Source organism: Alligator mississippiensis, chromosome 5 (assembly GCF_030867095.1).
Source record: "Alligator mississippiensis isolate rAllMis1 chromosome 5, rAllMis1, whole genome shotgun sequence".
Lineage (NCBI taxonomy): Eukaryota > Metazoa > Chordata > Crocodylia > Alligatoridae > Alligator > Alligator mississippiensis.
Window position 1 is genome coordinate 131,115,208 of NC_081828.1, and position 20,930 is coordinate 131,136,137.

Sequence of the window (20,930 nt, forward strand, 5' to 3'; positions counted from 1 at the left end):
TAGGCATAATCTTAATTTCCAAAGAGCAGGGGTAATAAAAAGACAGAAAACTCTATTCTCAGAGGAAAAGGAAGCATCATGATCTGCTCCATAACTGATTGTAAATTAATTGTAAATAAAAGGATAGAAAAAGCAAGTTTGGCCCCAACCTTCAGATTCTCTTACACTAATTGTGACAAAAATCTGTGAACAGCAGAAATATTTCCAGGAATATCCATATATAAATATAACCGTGTGTGTGGGTGGGTGTTTGTGTGTTTTTAAACAAAAGCTCTGTCTGTGGTACTTGCAACTACATTACTGCACTAAAAACCTAAAAATAGAACTGGCTAGATATAAACTTAACTGATTTCCATTTTTTAACCTGAAAGAAAAAGAGAACGACAGCAAGGATAGTAAAAAGTATATTTGGAATGGTCCAAACTTCAATATATAAAGTAGTAATAATATGTTTAGTATTTGTTATCGTGAAGACAATTTTAGATAATGGTGAGCATCTACACGTACACTTTAATACACATTAGCCTATTTTAATGAGCACTGAAGTGACACAGAAAATCATGCTCTTTAGCTAATGTGCATTAAAACAGACTAATGTGCCTTTTTCTAGTACCTGACAACGGAGGGCATTTGTTCACATGCCTTTTCGTGCTGTGACGCTGGAGATCCAACACGTTGGAGCAGACTCAATTAATCGAGTTTGCTCCGAACGCAAACTGACATGCCCAGCACTTTCATTTGTATAAATGGCAAAATGTATGTCAGCGCACAGAAAATGGTGGCAATGCACTTTTGAACTAAAACATCTTCAATGCATTTTAGTTCAAAAGCATGTCGCCACCACTGTCTCAGCACTGATGTGCATTTCATTGTTTATAAAGCTGCAAGCAACACAAGAGCCAGGTGCTTTCAAAAGTGCCTGGCACTGCGTCGTACATGCATCTAAAAATGCCTAGAGGTACTAAATTTAAAGCAAATTACCTAAAGCGCATTAATAAATGTGTAGACATGCCCACCATACCTTAAAATTAGTCCCACCACGCAAAATGATACTGACCGATTTTACTTAGGTACTGTATAATTTCCAGTTACAATTCTTCTGTGAAAATAAAACCTAATTTGACTAAACAAAAACACTGACTAAAAAAAATAATAAAAAACATGGCAAGTAAGGTACGTATTTTCAAATATGAACTGTAAAACTGCTTGTTTGTTAAGCAGTGTGATTAAGATAGATAACTACTGCAATTAAAATGCCTCTTGTGAAATATGGTCCAATTAAGCCTTGAAATCAAAACTAATTTAAAAAGCTCGCTTTGCTGTTAATCACTAATGTCAATACTTACAAAGAATATTTTGAGACAGTAATTTTAATGCTTTGATCAAGAATTTCACTAATGTTTCTTTCTTATTTCTGTTACGTTTTTCATTTAATGTTAAACACAATAATTCTTAATAAATCTGGGAGATGCTGTATCCCTGTGCAGCTGTACTTGTTCTGCATTTTTAATAACAGAGTATGTTTCTCATCAGAATTGTTGTGAATATTTCTAAGCCCACAGACCATTGTAAACCTAAGCTCCTTTATGGTCCTTTTTGTTTGCAGTCCCCGTCTCATTTTCCCTTCTCTCCACTCCTACCTTCATTAACATGATAATAAAGCACAATTTGTCTGACAGCATGATTCTCTGCCTTTTCCAGTGCTAACCACTGTATTTAGGGCATGGATAATGCTTTTCCAAAGCAACTTGGCACGTCCTGTGGTGTTGGTCTTTGATTCTTCTCTGCTGATTGTCCAACTTAATAGGCAGATGGAAGAAAGTCAGATCAAAAGTAACACAGATTGAAGGAAGCACCACAATATCAAATCTATGACAATGAAGAATGGTGAATGTAGTACTGAAATCTAATCAGGCACCTAATCAGACAGACAGCAAGTGTATACTTCTTTAAATAATCGCAGCTGTGGTGGAGGAGTGGCTCTTTCATTCTTGTTAGGAGATGGGATCAAGATACAAAGTTAAGGTATCTGAACATTAACTCTGATAAAAGGTACAGGTCTGTAACACCACAGGACACTGAATAGATTAGATCCATTGTGGAATATAGGTCTTTGTATGCTAGCATGTTTCAAGGAAAAAATGAAGCTTGATAACTGGAGTATTTTTTAAGTAAAGTAAGGAGGACTGGCAAATGCTAGCTGGAGGCAGCTCTAAATATAAGGGACAACACAAGAGAAAACACAAAATCAGAAGCAGACAAGACAGACAAGAAAGCAGTCAACTAAGAAGCATAGGTGGAATGCTGGAGAAGAAAGATAGTGAGAAAGAGATTTAAGCAGACAAAAAAAAGCTGAGGAGACCTAAGGAGTAATAAATGAAAATCTCAGACTTGAGACAGCAAGAGCAGAAGCCAGTGAGGGATTCATTTGAATAGTTTGTTGAGACCCATTTTTGCCGAGTTCTTTTGGATTTAAAATATTTAATTTCAATAAAGCCAGAAAGACGTTATTTCTTTGGAAAGCTATTCAACTTGCATTCAACTTTTCTCTTTCTATTATTCAAGGACAATTGGAGAGAGCCTAAGTGATGAAGCAGTGCTACAGGAGAAGACAAGGAAAATAACATCAGATATAGGAATATTATTGGTCACAAGCTGCCACTAGGCACTTTTAGCTTTAAGTTTTTGATAGCCTCTGTGATGCAGTTAAGAAATTATCCTTAACAGATCTACTTTAGTAAATCTTATCAGTGATAAGTGTTTGATGGTTCTAGTGAAGATAACTTAGTCTTTTACAAATGTTGTGCCAGGACTAAAACAAGAAACATTTCAGGAAGAAAAGGTTTCCACATTCAGTGGAAAGCATATTGGCCTTTGGACAGGCAGTGCCACATAAAAACAATGAACTGATCACACAGATAAACACCAAGCCTGACACCTCTAAGCTTTGCTGATTCATAGCTGCCAGGCTTCTTCTGCTAGGAAAACTCTCAAAAACCTAAGCTAAATCATTTAAAGTTGTTAAAGTAATAACATTCATTCAAAAGTCAGTCAATGGAATCTCTATTTTTTATGCTGCTCATGGACAATATGGATTTCAGCAACAAGCTAACTCTTCTTTCACAAACTGAAGAAAATCTCAAATGGTAATATGTACAACCTAAATACTTTGCATTAAGAGAAGTGCAGGTGGGGGATTTCTGTCTAAATGCAATAAGATAGAAGCATTCACTGGAAAGCAAAATGAGGAAATTTGCAGCAGTTTCTTCCAGTACTCCAGCAAGGCAACTAGAGTCAGACAAAAATCATCAAGAGCATGCACGTCAGCATCTGAGAGTGGCTATGCAACTATTATCCTGACGACCTATTGAAAAAATTAAGAAAGCAGCAGCCCCACCAAACTAAGATCCTTTGACAGTGCTGGGTCACTTCAAGACCAACTGATAGGCCTCTTATGTGACTAAATCAATTAACCAGATTTCTCCAACCAAGAACTTAAAAGGCTATGTTTTTTCTTCTGAAGTATGATGCTATATTCTTCATCCTGCTTCAGATATGTGTCACTGTAGATCAGTTTTCTTGTCAAGAGATTTGGTGAAATCAAGCACTGCTGATCTGCAAACCTATTTCTCCAGTTCAACCTCATCAGTAAGGCAAGTTCATCCAACAGACTTAAGTATTTAGAATTTTGTATCCTCTTAATAGCTCGAGTTCACTTTCTGAAATTAGTTACGACTAATATGGTTGCTGTTACAAAACCTCACCTGCTTATGGTTAAGATTAAAAATCAATGAAGTTAAACAAAATATTTCTAAGTTCCAAAGAGCTGGAAGCCCTGCTTTGCCAACATTAAAAACGCTAAGATTGAATCTAACTATTAGACTATTCAAACCATGTATGTGCAGAAAAAGTGTTGAGAAAACAGGCCATAAGTTCTGAGAGGAAAATGTATTACTGCATTTTGATATTTACATATGAAAACTGTAGGATAAGAAAAGCAGGGATCCAAACTAACCTCTCTGTCTGGTGTTAAAGTGCCTTCATCATGCTGCTCTGTAAATGAAGATGTTCTGCTCCTGTCCCCTGTTGGTGAAGATTTGGAGGGGGCCTGCACAGAAAAAAGCACAAGTCAGCAAGTAGCCACAACTAATTCTCCAGTACCATGATGCGCTTTTACAATGTCAAAGCAAACTTGTTGATCCTCTTGGCACTGAACATCTATTAAAAAGGAATTCCACAATGTTTGCTGAATGTTAGGTTGAAACAACTAACACAACCCACATATAACTTACTAGAGTCATTAATGATGGCCAAAAAGCAATGTGAACAAAGAAAAAAATTAAAAAGCAGCAGCTTGTTACTACAGATAAAACATAAGATCAAAATCTCTTGTGTGCATTCTCTTAATACTGTTGGCAATATACAACAACAGTTGTATATCCAGAATTCAGACAGTATTTCTACATCATCCTCTTGGTTTTAGTTTCTCTATATGCTTCCCAAATGCTTAGATCAGAAGAATAAGACACAGAGTTAGGTGTTCTAGAATGTGGATAAGAGATGATATACCTATTAAGAAGTTATAGTTCTATAAAAGTCTTTTAAGAGCCAGAAGATATCTCACATGCATATTCTAAAATCTGTCAGAGTTCACAAGATCAAAGGGAAGTACAGCTGGTATTGACTTCATGAAGTCATCTAATACAGCCCCTTGGCTCAGATCAGAATTATCCCAGACTGCTTTTGAAAATTTCCAGAGATGCAGACATTTCACCCTATCTAGGGAGCCTGTTCCAATGCCTAACCATCCTCATAGTCATCTTAATCTCCAACCTCAATTTCCTCTGCAACAGTTTTGAGGCCACTGCTCCTACTCCTGTCCCATATAGCCACAGAGAAAAGGTCATCACCTTCCTCTCTATAATCACCCTTCATTTGAAGACTATTCTCATATCTCCCTTCAGTACTCTCTTCTTCAGACTAACTTACCCTACTTCTTTTAGATTTTCTTACTACATCATGCTTCCTGGGCCTCTAATAATGTTGATCACTGCCCACTCTTTCCAATCTGTCCTCATCTTTCTTGAAGCATGAGCACAAAACTATACAGTACAGGCAGCCCTCAACTTACAACGTTTCAAGTTACAATGTTTTGCAATTACAAGGTTTCTAACTGACAACGTGTTTCAACTTTCTGATGTCATTTTCGACTTTACAACGCTTGATCCAACACCACGCCATGCCAGCGAGCAAGTTCGCTGCATTGTCCATCTCCCTGGAGAACATTTGTCCAAACTTCCTTTGACACTTTAAGATAGTGACAAGACTCCAGAAAAACCCGCAGCCAAGACTCCTGAGAAAACTCCAGCCAAGAGCCCTTCAAAAAGTACAACCAAGAGCCCCTCAAAAAGTCCAGCAAAGTCACCTCAAACAAATCCTTCCAAATCAGTATGATTACTATTTACAATATAAATACATTAATGTAGCTATATTACTCATCTATAATTGATCAAATACAAAATTCTGGGGTATTTTTGGTGAATATAGGGTATTGGGCCTTGGTACCATTTATAACATTATTTCCTATAGGAAAATCAGTTCCAAATTACAACGTTTCAACTTAAGATGCGGTTTTCAGGAACCAATTGTGTAGTAAGTGCGAGGACTGCCTGCACTCAAGGTCAGGCCTCACCAACGATAAAAAATGGAAGGATCACTTCCCTTGATTTGCAAGCAACGCTCCTGTTAAGAAGCAAGCAGCATACTGGGTTGTATTTTTTTTTTTGGCAACAAGATGTTGGCTCATATTCAGCTTATGATCTCTTGCAACTCGCAGATCCTGTTCTGCAATATTGCAGACCAGCCTGTCATTCCCCAGTTTGTCCTTATGCATGCAATTATCCTGTCTTAAATGCAGACCTTTGCACTCATCCTTTATGCATTTCATCTGATTGACTGCACACCATTTATCCAATCTATCCAGGTCATTTTGGGACCCTAGCCCTTCCCGCCAGAATGCCTGCAACTACATCCAACTTGTGTCATCTGCAAATTTGCTAAACTTGTATTCAATCCCATCAATCAAATCATTAATGAAAATGTTAAACAGTACCAGACCCAGGACAGACCCCTGGGGAACCCCACTCAATACCTCATCTCAACTGGACAGAGCCATTAATTACTCAGGCAGGAAAATGATTCAGCCATTTATGTTCTTACAGGTATATGTATTCACCTTACAGTGAATACATATACCTTTAACATGAGCAGAAAGAAAGCAATACCTAGCATTGGCTAGGAAGAACTTACCTAGACAGGGTGGATACCTGAAATATACAGAACTCACTGGGTAACTCAGAATGATATTGGAATTACAACATCTGACCAAATGGACAGAATGTTCCTTTCTCAGGATAAGACTCTTAGAAAGTCAAACACTTACTTCACTTAGTACCAAATGACCATTCACCATGAAGGTAGAATATACTGCAGAGAAATTGAGATAAAAAATGTTAGATTTGGACACCTATACATGAGCAGCAAGGCTGCTCCAATGTGCTGTAATCACAGCGCATCAGAGCAGACTTGATTAACCATGTCTGCTGGAACATGATAATTACCCAGCATCTCATGTATCAGCGTCCCCAAGCATTCATTGAGCTTTAGTTAAAGTAGCCCTGCTGTCATTTTTAAGCACAGGGATGTTGATACATGAGATGCTCTTGGAGCCACTCTAATTAAAGCCGCCCCCTCCCCAAGCACATGCATGAACACCTCCATTTTTTATACAGCACAAAAAATCTATTCACCTATTGAAAAGTTATTTTTCCCCTAAGCTGAGGTGAACTTAAAAACAATTTCTAGACTTACAATTAAAACAAAACAAAAGAAAAACTTTCAAACTTTAAGTATAGTAAGTGCAAGGGCACAGTCCATTTTCCTACTCTCTGCACAAAATAATTGTGGGTTCCTTCTGTTTCCAATAGCTTTCCAAAGTTTCAGCTAAACAAGACTAACCAGAAACTGGTCAGTTTTTCTTGATTCATTCTGAATAACATTCAGTTTCACTTTACTTCTATTTAAGGATGCTAGAGGAGGGGCAGCAGAGGAAAGCACTGGATAGAAGGATTCAGAGACTGTGGATAGGTAGGTCAGGGGACAGGAGTCATTGAACTCTGGATAACACATATTATGGAAGAGCTGAGGTCTCTAAATTCAGAGGCGTGGCACTTGCTTCTTAGCAGTTCATACAGAACATGAAGCACTGAAGCAAGTCCCAGGAACTGCAACGGGCTCTTACCTGTAATGGGCACTGCTCCATCTATCACACTTAGGCAAGCAGATTTTGGTCTCTGGCTCCTAGCATCTAGTACAATTATCAAGCCTTGTGTGCAAAGTGAGGGGCAAGAGTAAACTGAGGCTGTGAGAGAAAACATAAGAGAATGGATACAGACAAATAGATCTAAAAGAACAGACAGTGAAAACAGCCCAAGGAAAAGTTGTGCCAGGACAGGATGCAGGAAGAAAAGAATGACATTCAGGGAAGCTATGGAGGGAGAGAAAGTCTAATAAAGCAAAGGACATATGTTTCAGATTTGTTTTAAACAGCTTGAACAGAAACTTGATTGACAACACATTATGACAGCAGGGTAGATCTGTACCTTTTAGGCTGACCAAAGTAGATATACACATATAGCACAAGCTTCCGTAGGCCAAAGATCACTTAATCAAACTAATACGGCTAACGATTTCTCTCTGAACATATGAAACAGAGTACCTAAGATACTGCATGAAACTATTTTGTTTAAACTGAAAAGACCATGAAGGAAAACAGCATTTATCACCCTGTCTTGGAAGCATCGCTTGTGCTCTTCTTGTCCAATATGAGTGAAATTTAAGAGACAGGAAATCAGTCACTCTCTTCTGTTTGGGATCAAACTTCACTCTGATGTTCATGTACTAACATCAAGTTGTGATTTTAATAAAGCAGGTAGCACAAAAGTTAAACCTAAACAAAAACCTGCTTTCATTGTGGCGTTGGGGGGAGGTTAATTCACAAGTTCTTGAGTTAATTCAATCTATTACCTCTCTGTTGACAGACTTATATAGTGACACAAATTACAGTATTATTTAATTTAAATGGTTTCTCTGTACTTCACAAGTTTTATCAATGGCAATTTTAGCAGACAAGTAAAGCCATACTGTTTCTTCCCCCCACCAAAGCACAGTACTCAGACAAATTTATCCACATGGCCGATTCACAATAAGTACTGATCCTCTCAACATACATACCAACTGTCCTGAACTAAACAGAGTAAAATTACCAGTGGGATGTACAGTAGGGAGCTGCAACATCTCATTAACACTAAGTTGAAGGCCTGTAGCTAAATCTTTCAACATCATAGTGCGAGTTTTCTGCAAACACGCACATGATAAAGTGTCTCAGTTTTACCGCTGATAGAAATGAGTTATCAAGTCACCCTAGTTGTACTAGCATGAGTGAATTTTAACATTAAAGTGTAACAAGTACAAGTTTAAAGAGACTGCTTTTAAAATGCTCAATAAAGCAACTTAAAAAATATTTACTGACTAAACAGCAGTGTGCATGCTTAACAAAAAGTTTAGGACAAGGTGCTCACTCTGCAGATTCCCCCACCTCATTGTTTCACTCTTCACATTTCTCCATCAATCAGCCAGTCCCAACAACTAACAACTGAATTAACAACTGCAGCCACAGGCTGCTCCGCTGCCTCTGCTTTAGGGAGTTAAGCCTGGGATGCAAAACTGTAAAAGCCGAGGTGCAAAGTAAAGAAAAAAAAACCAAAGAGGTGAAAAACGTCCATAAGATCCTGAATTTAGATGCTTAGAAACATAAGAATAAGCTTCAAAAGAAAAAAAAAAAAAAAAAGAGAAGGAGCATTTAAGTGGTAAAAACGTCTTAGGTTCAGTGACCAAAACAAGCGCACGTATAGAGATAGCTGATATAGATGTGTTATAAATGCATTTATTTCTAACGGGGAGGAAGGCGGGGAAACCCGCCCGCGGAACACAGCTCTGACCCTCACACACAGAAGTGGCCCCGGCCGGGAAGCTGACGCTGGCCGAGGCGCCCCCGCCCCGCAGCCGGGCCCTGCGCCGCTCGCGCCCCCGCCCTCAGCTCGGGCCTGTGGCCGCCGCGGACCGGTACCTGGGGCTGGGCCGAGCGGTCCCCGGGACTCCGCGGTGGCGTCTGCTCCTCACTGATCTTCTGCTTCAGCTTCTTGAACATGGCGGCGGGACGGGGGCTCGGGGGCGCTCCCGGCCGCCGCCCCGGCCCCGGCCGCTGGCGCTGCCCCGCTACGGGCGGGCGTCAGGCGCTGCCGGCGCACGGGCTCCTCCCCCGCCCCCCAATCCTCCGCGGCCGCCGCTTCCTGCGCCCCCTCCTCTCCGAGCAGGTGAGCGGCGCCGCTAGTGCGCCTGCGCGGCCAGCGTGGAGCAGCGCGCGTGGCCCGCTACGGCGAGCGGCGAGGGACATACTAGTGGCCGTGCCCCGCCCTCTGCTCTCCAGGCTGGGGGGACGAGGGGGAAGCAACGTTCTAGCCTGCGCTCTACCCCCTCCCGGGGCCGAGACGGCCCGGTACGTTCCTGGTAGACAGGACACGCGCGTAGGGGCACGTCACATCAGGCAACAGCAGCCGTGGGGGGGGTCACTGTGCCGCGACGGCCAAGTCTTTCGTCAGAGCCCCGGTTCCCGGCACTGAGGGGTTATCAGGTAACATTGCCTCCCTCACTCCTCAGTGAGCCGGAACAGCCCCGCCCCTCGCTGCCAGCAGCCAATGGCCGGCCTCGAGGGAAGAGACTGACAGGGGCTCCCGGGGGCTGAGCCTGCGCTGTGGCTTAGTGCGTCGGCGCTCGCGCCCGTGCGCTCTATAAACTGAAAATGCTGTATGTGTAGTGGCATGTAGCCCTACATATACCCGTGTATATACACAGCGCTTTATGAATACATATATAGCATTAGATATACACGTGTTTAACTATAGATCTATATAGCTATATATATCTGTATGTATACACACAAACACCAGGTTTACTCATGATATTCTCCCCCACTACCCATCCCAAACCAGCAAGGGGGCGAAAAACCTTCCTCTTCCATTCTCATACAAAGCAGAGGGGTGATAAGGTGACTGGCTCTGTGGACGTGGGGAGACTAGTGGATGTGGTGTACCTTGATTTTATCAAGGCTTTTGATACAGTCTCCCACAACTCTCACAGGTAAGCTACGGAAGTATGGGCTGGATGAATGGACTGTACCGTGGATGGAAAACTGGCTGGAGCATCAGGCTCAGAAAGTAGTAATCAATGGCTTGATGTCTAGCTGGCAGCTAGTACCAAGTGGAGTGTCCCAGGGGTCAGTTCAGGGACTGGTTTTATTCAATATCTTTATCAATGACCTGGAAAATGGCATAGAGTACACCCTCAGAAGTTTGCAGATGACACCAAGCTGGGGGGAATAGTAAATACCCTGGAGAGTAGGACTAGGATTCAGTGTGACCTAGACAACTTGGAGGATTGGGCCAAAAGAAATCTCATGAGGGTCAACAAAGATGAGTACAAAGTCCTGCACATAGGACAGAACAAACCCATGCACCAGTACAGGCTGGGGCTGACTGGCTGGGCAACAGCTCTGCAGAAAAGGACCTGGGGGTTACAGTGGACAATAAGCTGAAGATGAACCAGCAGTGTGCCCTTGTTGCCAAGAAGGCTAATGGCATACTGGGCTGCATTGGTAGGTGTGTTACAAGCAGGTTAAGGGAAGTGATTATTCCTCTCTATTCTGCACAGGTGAGGTCACATCTGGAGTACTGTGTTCAGGTTTGGGGCCCCCAGTACAGAAAGGATGTGGACAAATTGGAGAGAGTCCAGCAGAGGGCAACAGAAATGGCGAGGGGGCTGAGGGACATGATTTACAAGGTAAGACTGAGGGAACTGGGCTTATTTGGTCTAAAGAAGAGAAGACTGAGGGGATTTAATAGCAGCCTTCAACTACCTGAAGGGGAGTTCGAAAGAGGATGGAGCTAAACTGTTCTCAGTGGTGGCAGATGACAGAACAAGGAGCAATGGTCTCAAGTTGCTGCAAGGGAAGTTTAGGTTAGATATTAGGAAGAATTTTCTCACCAGGAAAATTCTTCCTAATATCCTGGAACACTGGAACAGGTTACCCAGAGAGGTGGTAGAAGCTCCTTCCTTGGAGGTTTTTAAGACTGGACTAGACTAGACTAAGCTTTGGCTGGGATGATCTAGTTGGGGATGGTCCTGCTCTGAGCAGTGGCTTGGACTAGATGACCTCCAACCCTAATTTTCTATGATTAGTTCTCAGTAGAGATGCACTGATATATTGGTCCCATATCAGATTGGCACCGATATAAGGAAAACTGACAGTATCGGCCATCAGGTTCTTTTGGCTAATGTGGGGCTGGGCTGGGCTGCACTTGGGGCAGGCGACAGCAGTGCTGAGAGGGGAGGTTAGAGGGGCTACAGTGAATGTTGTGGGGGCTGGAGCCCCCTCCATAGCGCCTTTCCCTGTACCGCCGCTGCCCACCCAAGTGCAGCCCAGCCCAGTCCCCCACCAGTTAGAGCCCGGCACAGCCTCGGCCCCAGCCTACAGCAGCTGCCCAACCTTGCCCCACGTGCAGATCCAGAGGCATATGCCTCCATACCCTCCTGGAGCACATGCAGCAGTGGGAGCCACCCACCCCCCCTCCCTGTGCCCCTCGAACGAGCTGTTCACAGCTCCATCCTTCACCCCGCCCTGGGTGTGCAGTGCCTGCCCCTGCCCCAACCGCAGCCCCACTCCCTCCTTCCCCACTGGGGCCTCGATCTGCCCCCCTCCTCACCCCTTTCCTCCCCCCTCGCCCCTTCCCCCACAACAGACTTACCAGCTGGACCTGCATATCGACAATCAGATCGGTATTGGCTGATATGACTCGTTATAAATTGGCCATCAGTATCTGCCCCAAAAATCTCTATCAGCGCACCCCTAGTTCTCAGTAATATTTTCCTTTTCCTTACAAAGTTTGTATTAACAGAACAGAAGCAGTTGACAAGTATGAATATAGGGCGGTGCTTGATGCAGCAAGAAGAAGAAAAGTTCTATTTGGTTCTTTTCTCAAGTACAGGGACCTAGGATTAGAATTTCTGAGTATCTTCTCTTTTGCTTTCTGTGAGTTTTCATTTGACTGAATAAATACCTTTTTGTAGGCACTGGATTATAGTGAATCTTTACGGTTTTCCGTTTATTCTCACTTGTTATCTGATTGTTAGACTTGATTTTTTCCTCCTTTTCTCTCATTAGCAGAGCTACCTACTTCTTTCCTTTAGAAAGCAAAATTAGCACCCATATAAATAACCCTGTCTCTAATATGCTATTCAAAATGTTCCCAGTTCAGTCACTGTTAGCACCCTTGTGAGCTACAGCACAGACAGCTTTGCTTGCTGCAGCCATTTTAGGTAACATGTAATCTTAGTCTGTTCAGAACAGACTTAATCAACACAGTACTTAAAGCAGAGGCAGCAGCTAGAGCAGGGGTGAGCATAATACAGCTCATGGGCAGGATCCAGCTCGCCAAGAGATTTTATAAGGCCTACAGTGGGTCCTTTGGCTTTGCTCAGCCCAGCTGCAGGGCAGCCGAGGCCATGGCATGTGTGTCCAGTCCTGCTGACCCCAGGCATGCAGTAGGGCTGGGGTGGTAAGGCAGCCAGATTCACTTCCTGGTAGCCCCCAAAGCAGCAGCTCCTTCCAGCTGCTGCTGCCAATTTCCAGCATTGCTGCCAGCTCCACTGTCAGAGCACCCTGGCCTATCTGTCCTGCACCCATCACCGGGGGTGCTGGATAAAGCAGGTGAGTGGGATATCCATGGAAACTAGCCCAGGACCCGCACAGGCAGGGTGCATTTGGCTGAGCAAATATGATGTGACTGACTGGGTGGCGAGCAGCATCTGGGGGTGGGATGGGCAGGCAGGGCTGGGGCCAGGGCTGGGATTGGGATCATAGGGCAGTGCCAGTGTGCGCAGGGAAAGAGCTACGATCCACTGCCACATATACAGGGAACAGACTGCAAATCACTGCTCTGCCCTGGGCCCCACCCCATGCTGTCACAGCCCCATGATCCCGATCCTGGCCCTACTAACCTCCCAGATGTCGCTCTCCACCCACTTGCAGCCCCATCCCATTGCCCAGCTGAGTGTGTCCTGCCTGCACAGGGCTGGTCTTCATGGAGACTCTGGGATTGCTGAGTGGTCACAGAGTGGGGCCAGGGCCCAGGGCAGAGCCGTGATCCATTCCCCACATACTGCTGCCCATGGAACCAGCACCCATTGCAGAGGCATGCAAGGAGTAGATCACAGCTCAGCCCTGGGCCCCAGCCCCATGCTGTCACTGCAGCTATCTCAGCCCCGCCCACTCATCCTGCCCTCCCGTAGCCCTATCCCATCCACCCAGCCAATCACAGGGAGTTTTGGTGAGCTGTTGCTGGCCAGGGAGGGTGTGGGGGTGCTTACCTGGCTTGCTGTGGTTGGGGGCGGGTGCTGATCTGGCCTGCGACAACTCACCAAAACTCCCTAAGTGATCCTCCAGCTCACACTATTGCCCACCCCTGAACTAGAGACATCTCTAGTAGGTTCCTCAATATTATTAACAACACTGAAGGTGAATTAGTATTAAGAATAGTAGGAATTTCCAAAATAGTTCTTTAGCTGAGAGGGCCAATGACAGTTTACTAGTAGTAGTATTAGACTACAGTTGGTAATGAACAGAAAGAACAGGTATTTGTTCAACAACTTTTTTTATAAAGATCTATTTGCTTATATTATAAACCACTTCCCTTCTCTCTACTATGAGAAACTTTCTGTGTAGGCTGTAGACCTACCTATACTAAGATTTGCATGCTTCCTGAGAGGGTGGGAAATAATGATTCAGCTGTAGTTGGATGGATAATCCAGGTTCAAAGGAAATCTTTTTAAGCAGTATGGACCACATATGGTAAAGCAGATGTGAAAGCCTGACTCACCAGAACTTTTGTAATTGTGAGTTATAAATGTAGTTAAACTGTGGTGGCTTAATGGCAGTTTTATACCCTATCACAAGGTGCCCAATTCTGGCTTGTGAAAGTTTGTGGGTCAGATATGTTGTTGTTGGAGGGTGTTATGACAAGGTATACTTTTAAGACTCAAATGGTAGGTCTATTATGAACATTTCCCCAACATGAAAACAGTGATTACGATTCTATTTCTAGCCTTGTTGGCCATTCTATTTGTCCACATAAAGGTGGAAAGACCTTGTTTATCACTATGCTCTCTAGTGTACCCCTGGAGACACCTTTCTCTCCTTTTACAGTCTAAGATAGACTGCTTCATCCAGGACATTTTAGGTTTCTTGTTAGAGGGGTTTTGTCTTCTTTGCATTAGTGTTGTTTTCTCAGTATAGATACTGAGTACTATTAAAAGTGTTTGGCACTCGTGCTTCCACAGTGGGATTATTTTGTAACTTGTTTGTGCTGCCAGTGCTATCACGTGAAGCCTATGGATACATTGCCAGAAATAACGAACCATAAGTTTTCCTGCATAAGGAAAATATGGAGAACGTGTGACACATCTTGTGCCTTAACCACAGACTTCCAAAAATGTCTTCACTGAAATATGCTGATATCATGTGTAAATAATCCTAGGAAAAAACAGATGGAAAACTAATATTGTTGTCTGTGCATTCATGACAAGCTAAACAAGAGAAGTCTGTACCAAACAAGAGTCTTTTCTTTAATTTCTTGCTATATCTATAAAAACAAGGGTCCTACATGGGCACTTTAGGCATAAGCAAGGCTTTTTTCACTGCTATCACTGCATTTTTGTTGTATTCTTTATATTCCCATGAGTGCAACGGTGAAGACACTGGGTTGCTCAGTCTCTGATGCATGGTCTCTCAATAACTTCTAAGGAAAATTTTATCATGTTTACTTTTAAGCATTCTTAGACAAGTTATCTTCAGCCCACGAGCAGTAAGAACAGGTAAGATGTTAAAATTAAGATACCCATGCTCTTGTTTATGGATGTGCATGGTAAAGGAGATGGGGTTGGGAAGGGTGAATGTAAGGAATTAGCTGGAGGGGAACAGGAGGAAGAGAGCAGAAGGAGTCTCTGGAACTGGGGAAAGTAAATATACAAGGAAACGAGAGAAGGTGGGGAAGCTGATTTACAATGCCCAGTGTTGCCTACAGCAGTCAATAGCAAGCATACCATAATTACCTCAGTTGGCATCTTCTCCCTAAAAACATTATACACAAGATTAAGTTGAATTCAATGCAACATTGATGAACCAGATTAGTCTTCTGATTGCCCAAAGAATGTTCAGGTCAATTAACCATACCCCTGACTCACCAAGACTTGGTAGCTCTCTCTCATATGTGCACAACATCTACAACAAGCTCAAATTACCCTGTTGCTTTCTGTATCTGCATACATTTTAATTTAAAATCTAAGTATTAAAACAATATGGGCGGTTGCTTAGATGTAAACTGAAAGGAACATAGATTCCAAAGGTATCCAATGAGAGTTGAGTTTGCAGCTCTTCACCTGAAGAGCATTGTCCTGGTGGATTTTCTGTCAAGATATCCATAGATTCATAGAAGTTAGGGGCTGGAAGGGACCCCACAAGATCATCAGGTCCAGCCCCCCTGCTCTAAGGCAGGAAAAACTGCTAAGGTCAGATGACCCCAGTGAGGTGTGCGTCCAGTTATCCTTTGAAGACCTTCAGGGAGGGTGACTGTACCACTTCTTGTTGGGGAGTCTGTTCCAGACTCTGGACACACAAACCATAAAGAAGTTTTTCCTTATGTCTAATCTGAAGCGATCTATCAGTTTATGACCATTATTCCTAGTCTTCCCCTGGGGTGCCTTGGTGAACAGATGTTCTCCTAACCCTGATCTTCACCCTCTATATACTTAAAGATTGCCACTCAGTCCCCACTGAGTCTTCTCTTTTCCAGGCTGAACAGTCCCATGTCCTTCAGCCTCTCCTCCTATGATCTGTTCTCCAGACCTCTAATCATTCGTGTGGCCCTCTTTTGGACTCTTTTCAGCTTCTCTACATCCCTCTTGAAGTGTGGCACCAAGGACTGGATGCAGTAGTCCAGCTGTGGCCTCACCAATGCTGAGTAGAGTAGGACGATGACATCCTTAGTCTTGCTTGTGATGCATCAGTTCATGCACGTCAAAGGATTGTTCACTTTGCCAGCTATAGCATTGCACTGGTGGCTCATGTGGCCCAAGGGGTGAGTAAAGCCTTTTCTTTACTATATTTGTTTTTCTGTCTCCTGCCTCCTCCTCAATGGTCTATTTTTTTCCTTTTTCCTCTTATCTCAAGTTTAGAATTTTGCTCATTATTGTATATGTCCAACAAAAGAGAGAAATCATTTATTTCTTAGAAAAATGTTCAGCATTAAGTAATCTATGTTCAGACTGGTCCTGACAAAAGACAATGTTTCCATATCAGCCTCTCATAAAACCTAAAAGGTTGTAGCTAGGAATTTTTCCTCTACAGAAAATGGGTACCTACCAGCCTACCTAGGTCTTTGGCCAGGTCAGAAATGGTATTTGTCAAACCTTGTGAAAACTAAACAGGGTGGAAAGACTGCACCCTTTCATGGAGTGATAGCTGATTTTGGAGGTTTAAGTAGATCAGATAACTCACTGCAACTGAAACTGGTAACAGATTCAAGGTATTTTCTCCCAGTCTGTCTCCCACAGAGAGGAGAGAGATTGGACGCAACACAATTTGTTACTTGAACAGAATTTGTCATATCAACAGCAAAACTGTACACTGGATTCCACCTGCAGAAAACCCGGAGGAGAAACTGTATTTAAAGCAATGATGTCCCTCCCTGGCTCTTGCTTTCAGCACATTCTCTTCTATCAAACCTGCTGCCAGCTCTCACTTGGGGAAGTACTGGGTCCAAAGTCATATAGATTCATAGATGCTAGGGTTGGAAGAGACCTCAACAGATCATCAACTCCAACTCCCTGCCTAGGCAGAAAAGAGTGCTGGGGTTAGATGACCCCTGCCAGATGCCTATCCAGCTAACAGTCCCCACTGTTTGTTCATTATTTGACAAAATAAAATAAAAAATTCTTAGTAAAGCAGATATTTTTCACAAAAAACCCAGCTTTCAATTTATAAACAATTTTGTGGAAAATTGTAATTCTAATATGCGTGTGTGTGTGTTCTCTTTGATGTTGTTTATAAATACATTAAATTGCATTGTTAAAACACTATACTTGATTATTGTATATGGTCATTGCTATCATTATTGCACATGGGCTATTTCAGATGGACCCAGGTGTTAGTCCTGTTTTTGTTAGATGCTTTGCAACATATAGAAACTCCTCAAACATTCCTCAATTATTCAATTTGCAATGAAGCTCGATGGAAAAGAGTGTTTAACCCACACACTACCCTTAATAACTATGTAGTTTCCATAGCCAGTTCTTTTAAGTCCTTTGAGCATAGTTCTCCACTTAAATATTTCCCTTGATAAATTACCTCTCAAGTTTTTGTATAGTAATGCTACATAGCCCAATGATACATATTGCATTACCACCTTTTTATACTAGTAGCTTCCCTATGACCCCCTGAACAGAATCAACAGAATATAATTTCAGTTCTAATCAGCATTACATTTCTTCTATTAGCACAAAAAAGGAAGTGTTGAATCTAGCTAAAATAAGGAAAAGTACTTTTTTTCTCTTTCTCTAGCGATTACATCATATTCTATGTTCTACTCCAGACAAGGTCTCAGTTTCCTCTTTGTACAACACTTTTTAATTATTTCCATTGTTTGCTAATTGCACATAGAGTATTTAAAGCTGCCTGTTTCAAGTATGTACTACAAAATATTAAGCAAATAAGTCAAATCCATCTATATTTTTCCCAAGGATATTTGTTTTAATTGACAGTCAATATCTCCACCACATGTGGTTTCTGTACACCTAGACAGAAATGACACTAAACAACTAAAGTGAAAATGTCAGTAATATAAGGTGGTTTCTCCCACACCACTTAATTCATAAAACATGGCTAACATGTTTTATGGCAAATATGGCTAACACTTTTTCCCAGAATTCATTTTAAATTATGTGAGGCCTCCCATTGATCTCAGTGCAGCTTCTCAGTGAGTACAATTAAGGAAGTGTATAAACACCTATGTAACTAGGACCATAGTCCCCTGCTACAGAGCATGCAGGTGGGGCTGTAGCTGTGTGAAGTGAATAGAGGGCTTGTGGGTACTTAGGGGTTTGAAAAGGAGAGATCAGGGAAGTTAGACAGTTTTTCTTCTTTGCTTGACAAGGCTTTGCAATTTACCTTTAGTATAAAAATGCTATTTAAGTAACATTAAGATATAATTTATATTTATATATGATAAATTAAAGAAATGCAAAATTAAAGTTAACACACTGCTATTAATTTGTTCTATTCAATGTAAACACTGCAGCTTATATATTTTAGATGTAAATTACACTGCTAGTCTACATGAAGTCTATTTTAAGTATAGCCTATGTCTAGTGGAGCTTATGTTACAACTTATGTTTTAACAGGAGTCTGTCAGGAGCAACCGAGAGTAAGGGTGTGATATATACATTTGTGTTTTGCGTTACCAGGTCCATGGAAAATAGTACTTCAGGGATTCCTCTGTGGAGGAAGTGTTCTTCATTCTTCTTCACTGCCATTGGGCTGGGTCCCTTTGATTGGCATTTTTCTTTCCAGAGTGCCATATAGAATGGGAAAGCAGGAAACAGAGTATCAGTTACAAGAAGTAGATTAAAAGCTGATCAAGTGCCTTTAGAGAAGCATGATGCATATTCCTAGCACTGTTGTCAGGATCATGAGTTACTTGTGGTCTGCCATAAATGATCCCCTAAATGTTTAAGGTATTGAATTGTTCTAAGAGTGCAAAGGAAAAGGTGGAGGATTGAATATGCAGCAGAGAACTAAAAGAATGAAACACGAATGAGCATTTAACAGGGAACAAGAAGTTACTTCTTCCTGCTTTTCAGAATCTAGTTGCTGAAAGAAGTGGAATGGTGATTCATTTAAGTGGAACTTTTCCCTCTGAGTCAGTGTTGTACCAGTAGTTTGCATGCTGACAAAGCAACTATATATATATATTCTCCTTCACTGCCATTGGGTTGGCTCCCTTTGATTGGCATTTTCTTTCCAGAGTGGCATATAGAATGGGAAAGCAGGGAACAGAGTATCAGTTATAAGAAGTATATATAGTGTGTGTGTATACACACACACACAAGCGAATGCCTGTCAAGAATGATGGAGGGGGGATGGCTGGGGATGGAGCACCACCACCCACCACACAGCACTGCCGCTGTTCCGTGCCTGGCTGCATGCCACACCCCACCCAACCCCACTCCGCACTGCCACTGTCTCTCAGGAGCAGGTGGGGTAGGGGCAGCTTGCACATGGCCAGATGTTGAGCGGCGGCAGCGTCAGGAGGTGGGTGGTGGTGGCAATCACCACTGCATGCAAACTTCCCCTCTACTTCTTGCTCTGGGAGGTGGTGGCAGTGTGGGGTGGTAGGTGGCAGCCCCTTTTCATAACAGCAGAACAGAGTCATAGCTAGTTCTCAATTTGGATAACTACTTCCTGTTTTTGCAATTGTCTACAGTGATTCTCAGTGTTTTTAGACTCAAGGTACCCCTCAGAAAATGCCAGCTTTTAGTTCTCCCTCATTTTTTTGACTGCAGGAAAATAATAATAGAGTAATTTGTCTGTTGCAAAGAACTCAGAAAGACCACATCAAGTCAGAACGTTTTTAATGCTATGGATTTTTATTTGAAATCTTTGGGGGTGTTGACAGAAGTGACAGTTTTGCCCAATCTGCCTACAGAAACTGGTCTATAACCATGACCAAACACAAGTGCATGGCTGCAGACAGCTTCAAAAAATGGTCAACAGGGTGAAAATCTCAACCCACCTTGCATGAGGGTTCCGATGAAGATGTTTCAAAACATAGCGTCTTCTGTAACTTGTGTCTGTGCTGCCTCTCAGTCTCCGAGCTGTTTTCAGAATGGGAGGGGGGGAAGGTAGCGGAGGGAGTTCAGCCTGGTGTTTTTTCAGCCTCCGCTGGAGGGTGGGATGGATATATAGGGACCAACCCCCTAGGTGGAGGGGCTCCAATTCACCCACCCCACCCTCCAGTGTTTTCTGAGGAACCCCTACAATGAGATCCCTCTGTTCCATTCCCCCACTCCCATTCTGAAAACAGGGACAGTCTGGGAAGGATGAGGGGCCATTGGTAGGGGAAACTGGCTGCAGGCTGGAACCAGCAATGAATTTCTGCTTGCTGTGGGGGATCATTGCAACTCAGGGTGCTTCCAGCAAAGTGTTCTCTGTTACAGTGGGGAGCTGCACTTCTGTTTGTGCCCTGGGTTTGTGCCCTTGTAAGTACATTTGGACACCTAACAGCTCTAACATTGTGTGGCACACTGTGGCACTCTTGAAAGGATCTCAAGGTACCCCATGGTGCCATGACATCCTGGCTGAGAATCACTGGGCTAGGGCAACCATAGATTTCTCTCCTTGATTTTGGTTTTCTTAAACATTGATGAAGAATTGCCATGTTCCATTACAGGACTGGTTGTATTTGATCAAAAGTACCCCTGTACATATTGGCTAAGTACAGATGTTACACCTATCACAGAAAGTGCTCTAAAGCTGTAACTGAACAGACAGTCACGACTCCTAGAGCACTTTCACAATGGCAGATTGCACTCGAAGTTAACCCTCGATGAATGAGGTATTAGACTAGAGCTGCTTCTGTTATAGCGCTTTATTGAAAGTTTGTGTCAGATCCCATTGAGGGTTAACTTACAGTATGATCACCATC

The 20,930-nt window shown here is 42.7% G+C and overlaps 1 protein-coding gene and 1 long non-coding RNA gene across 8 annotated transcripts in view; one reads left to right on the plus strand and one right to left on the minus strand.

The window, feature by feature from the left end:
• The window catches only part of GOLGA4 (golgin A4), a 94,303-nt gene extending 84,927 nt beyond the window's left edge, over positions 1-9,376 (minus strand). For 4 of the 5 annotated variants that reach the window (XM_019483450.2, XM_019483451.2, XM_019483448.2 and 1 more), the window contains exons 1-2: positions 9,188-9,376; positions 4,016-4,108 (exon numbers count right to left, since the gene is read on the minus strand). In XM_019483450.2, the coding sequence (XP_019338995.1) occupies positions 4,016-4,108; positions 9,188-9,268 (174 nt within the window). In that variant the 5' untranslated portion in view covers positions 9,269-9,376. The remainder of the gene's footprint in view (positions 1-4,015; positions 4,109-9,187) is intronic. The other variant, XM_014602550.3, reaches the window with a different exon arrangement.
• Positions 9,377-9,503: 127 nt separating this feature from the next.
• LOC109282207 (uncharacterized) lies at positions 9,504-17,307 on the plus strand. 3 transcript variants are annotated; one of them, XR_009462543.1, is made up of 4 exons: positions 9,504-9,616; positions 10,828-10,956; positions 16,116-16,307; positions 16,844-17,307. It is a non-coding gene; the product is annotated as an uncharacterized LOC109282207 (long non-coding RNA). The 3 variants fall into 3 exon arrangements; XR_002089124.2 differs by having other exon boundaries at positions 9,505-9,751; XR_009462544.1 differs by lacking the exon at positions 9,504-9,616 and adding an exon at positions 9,769-10,257.
• Positions 17,308-20,930: the final 3,623 nt, after the last annotated feature.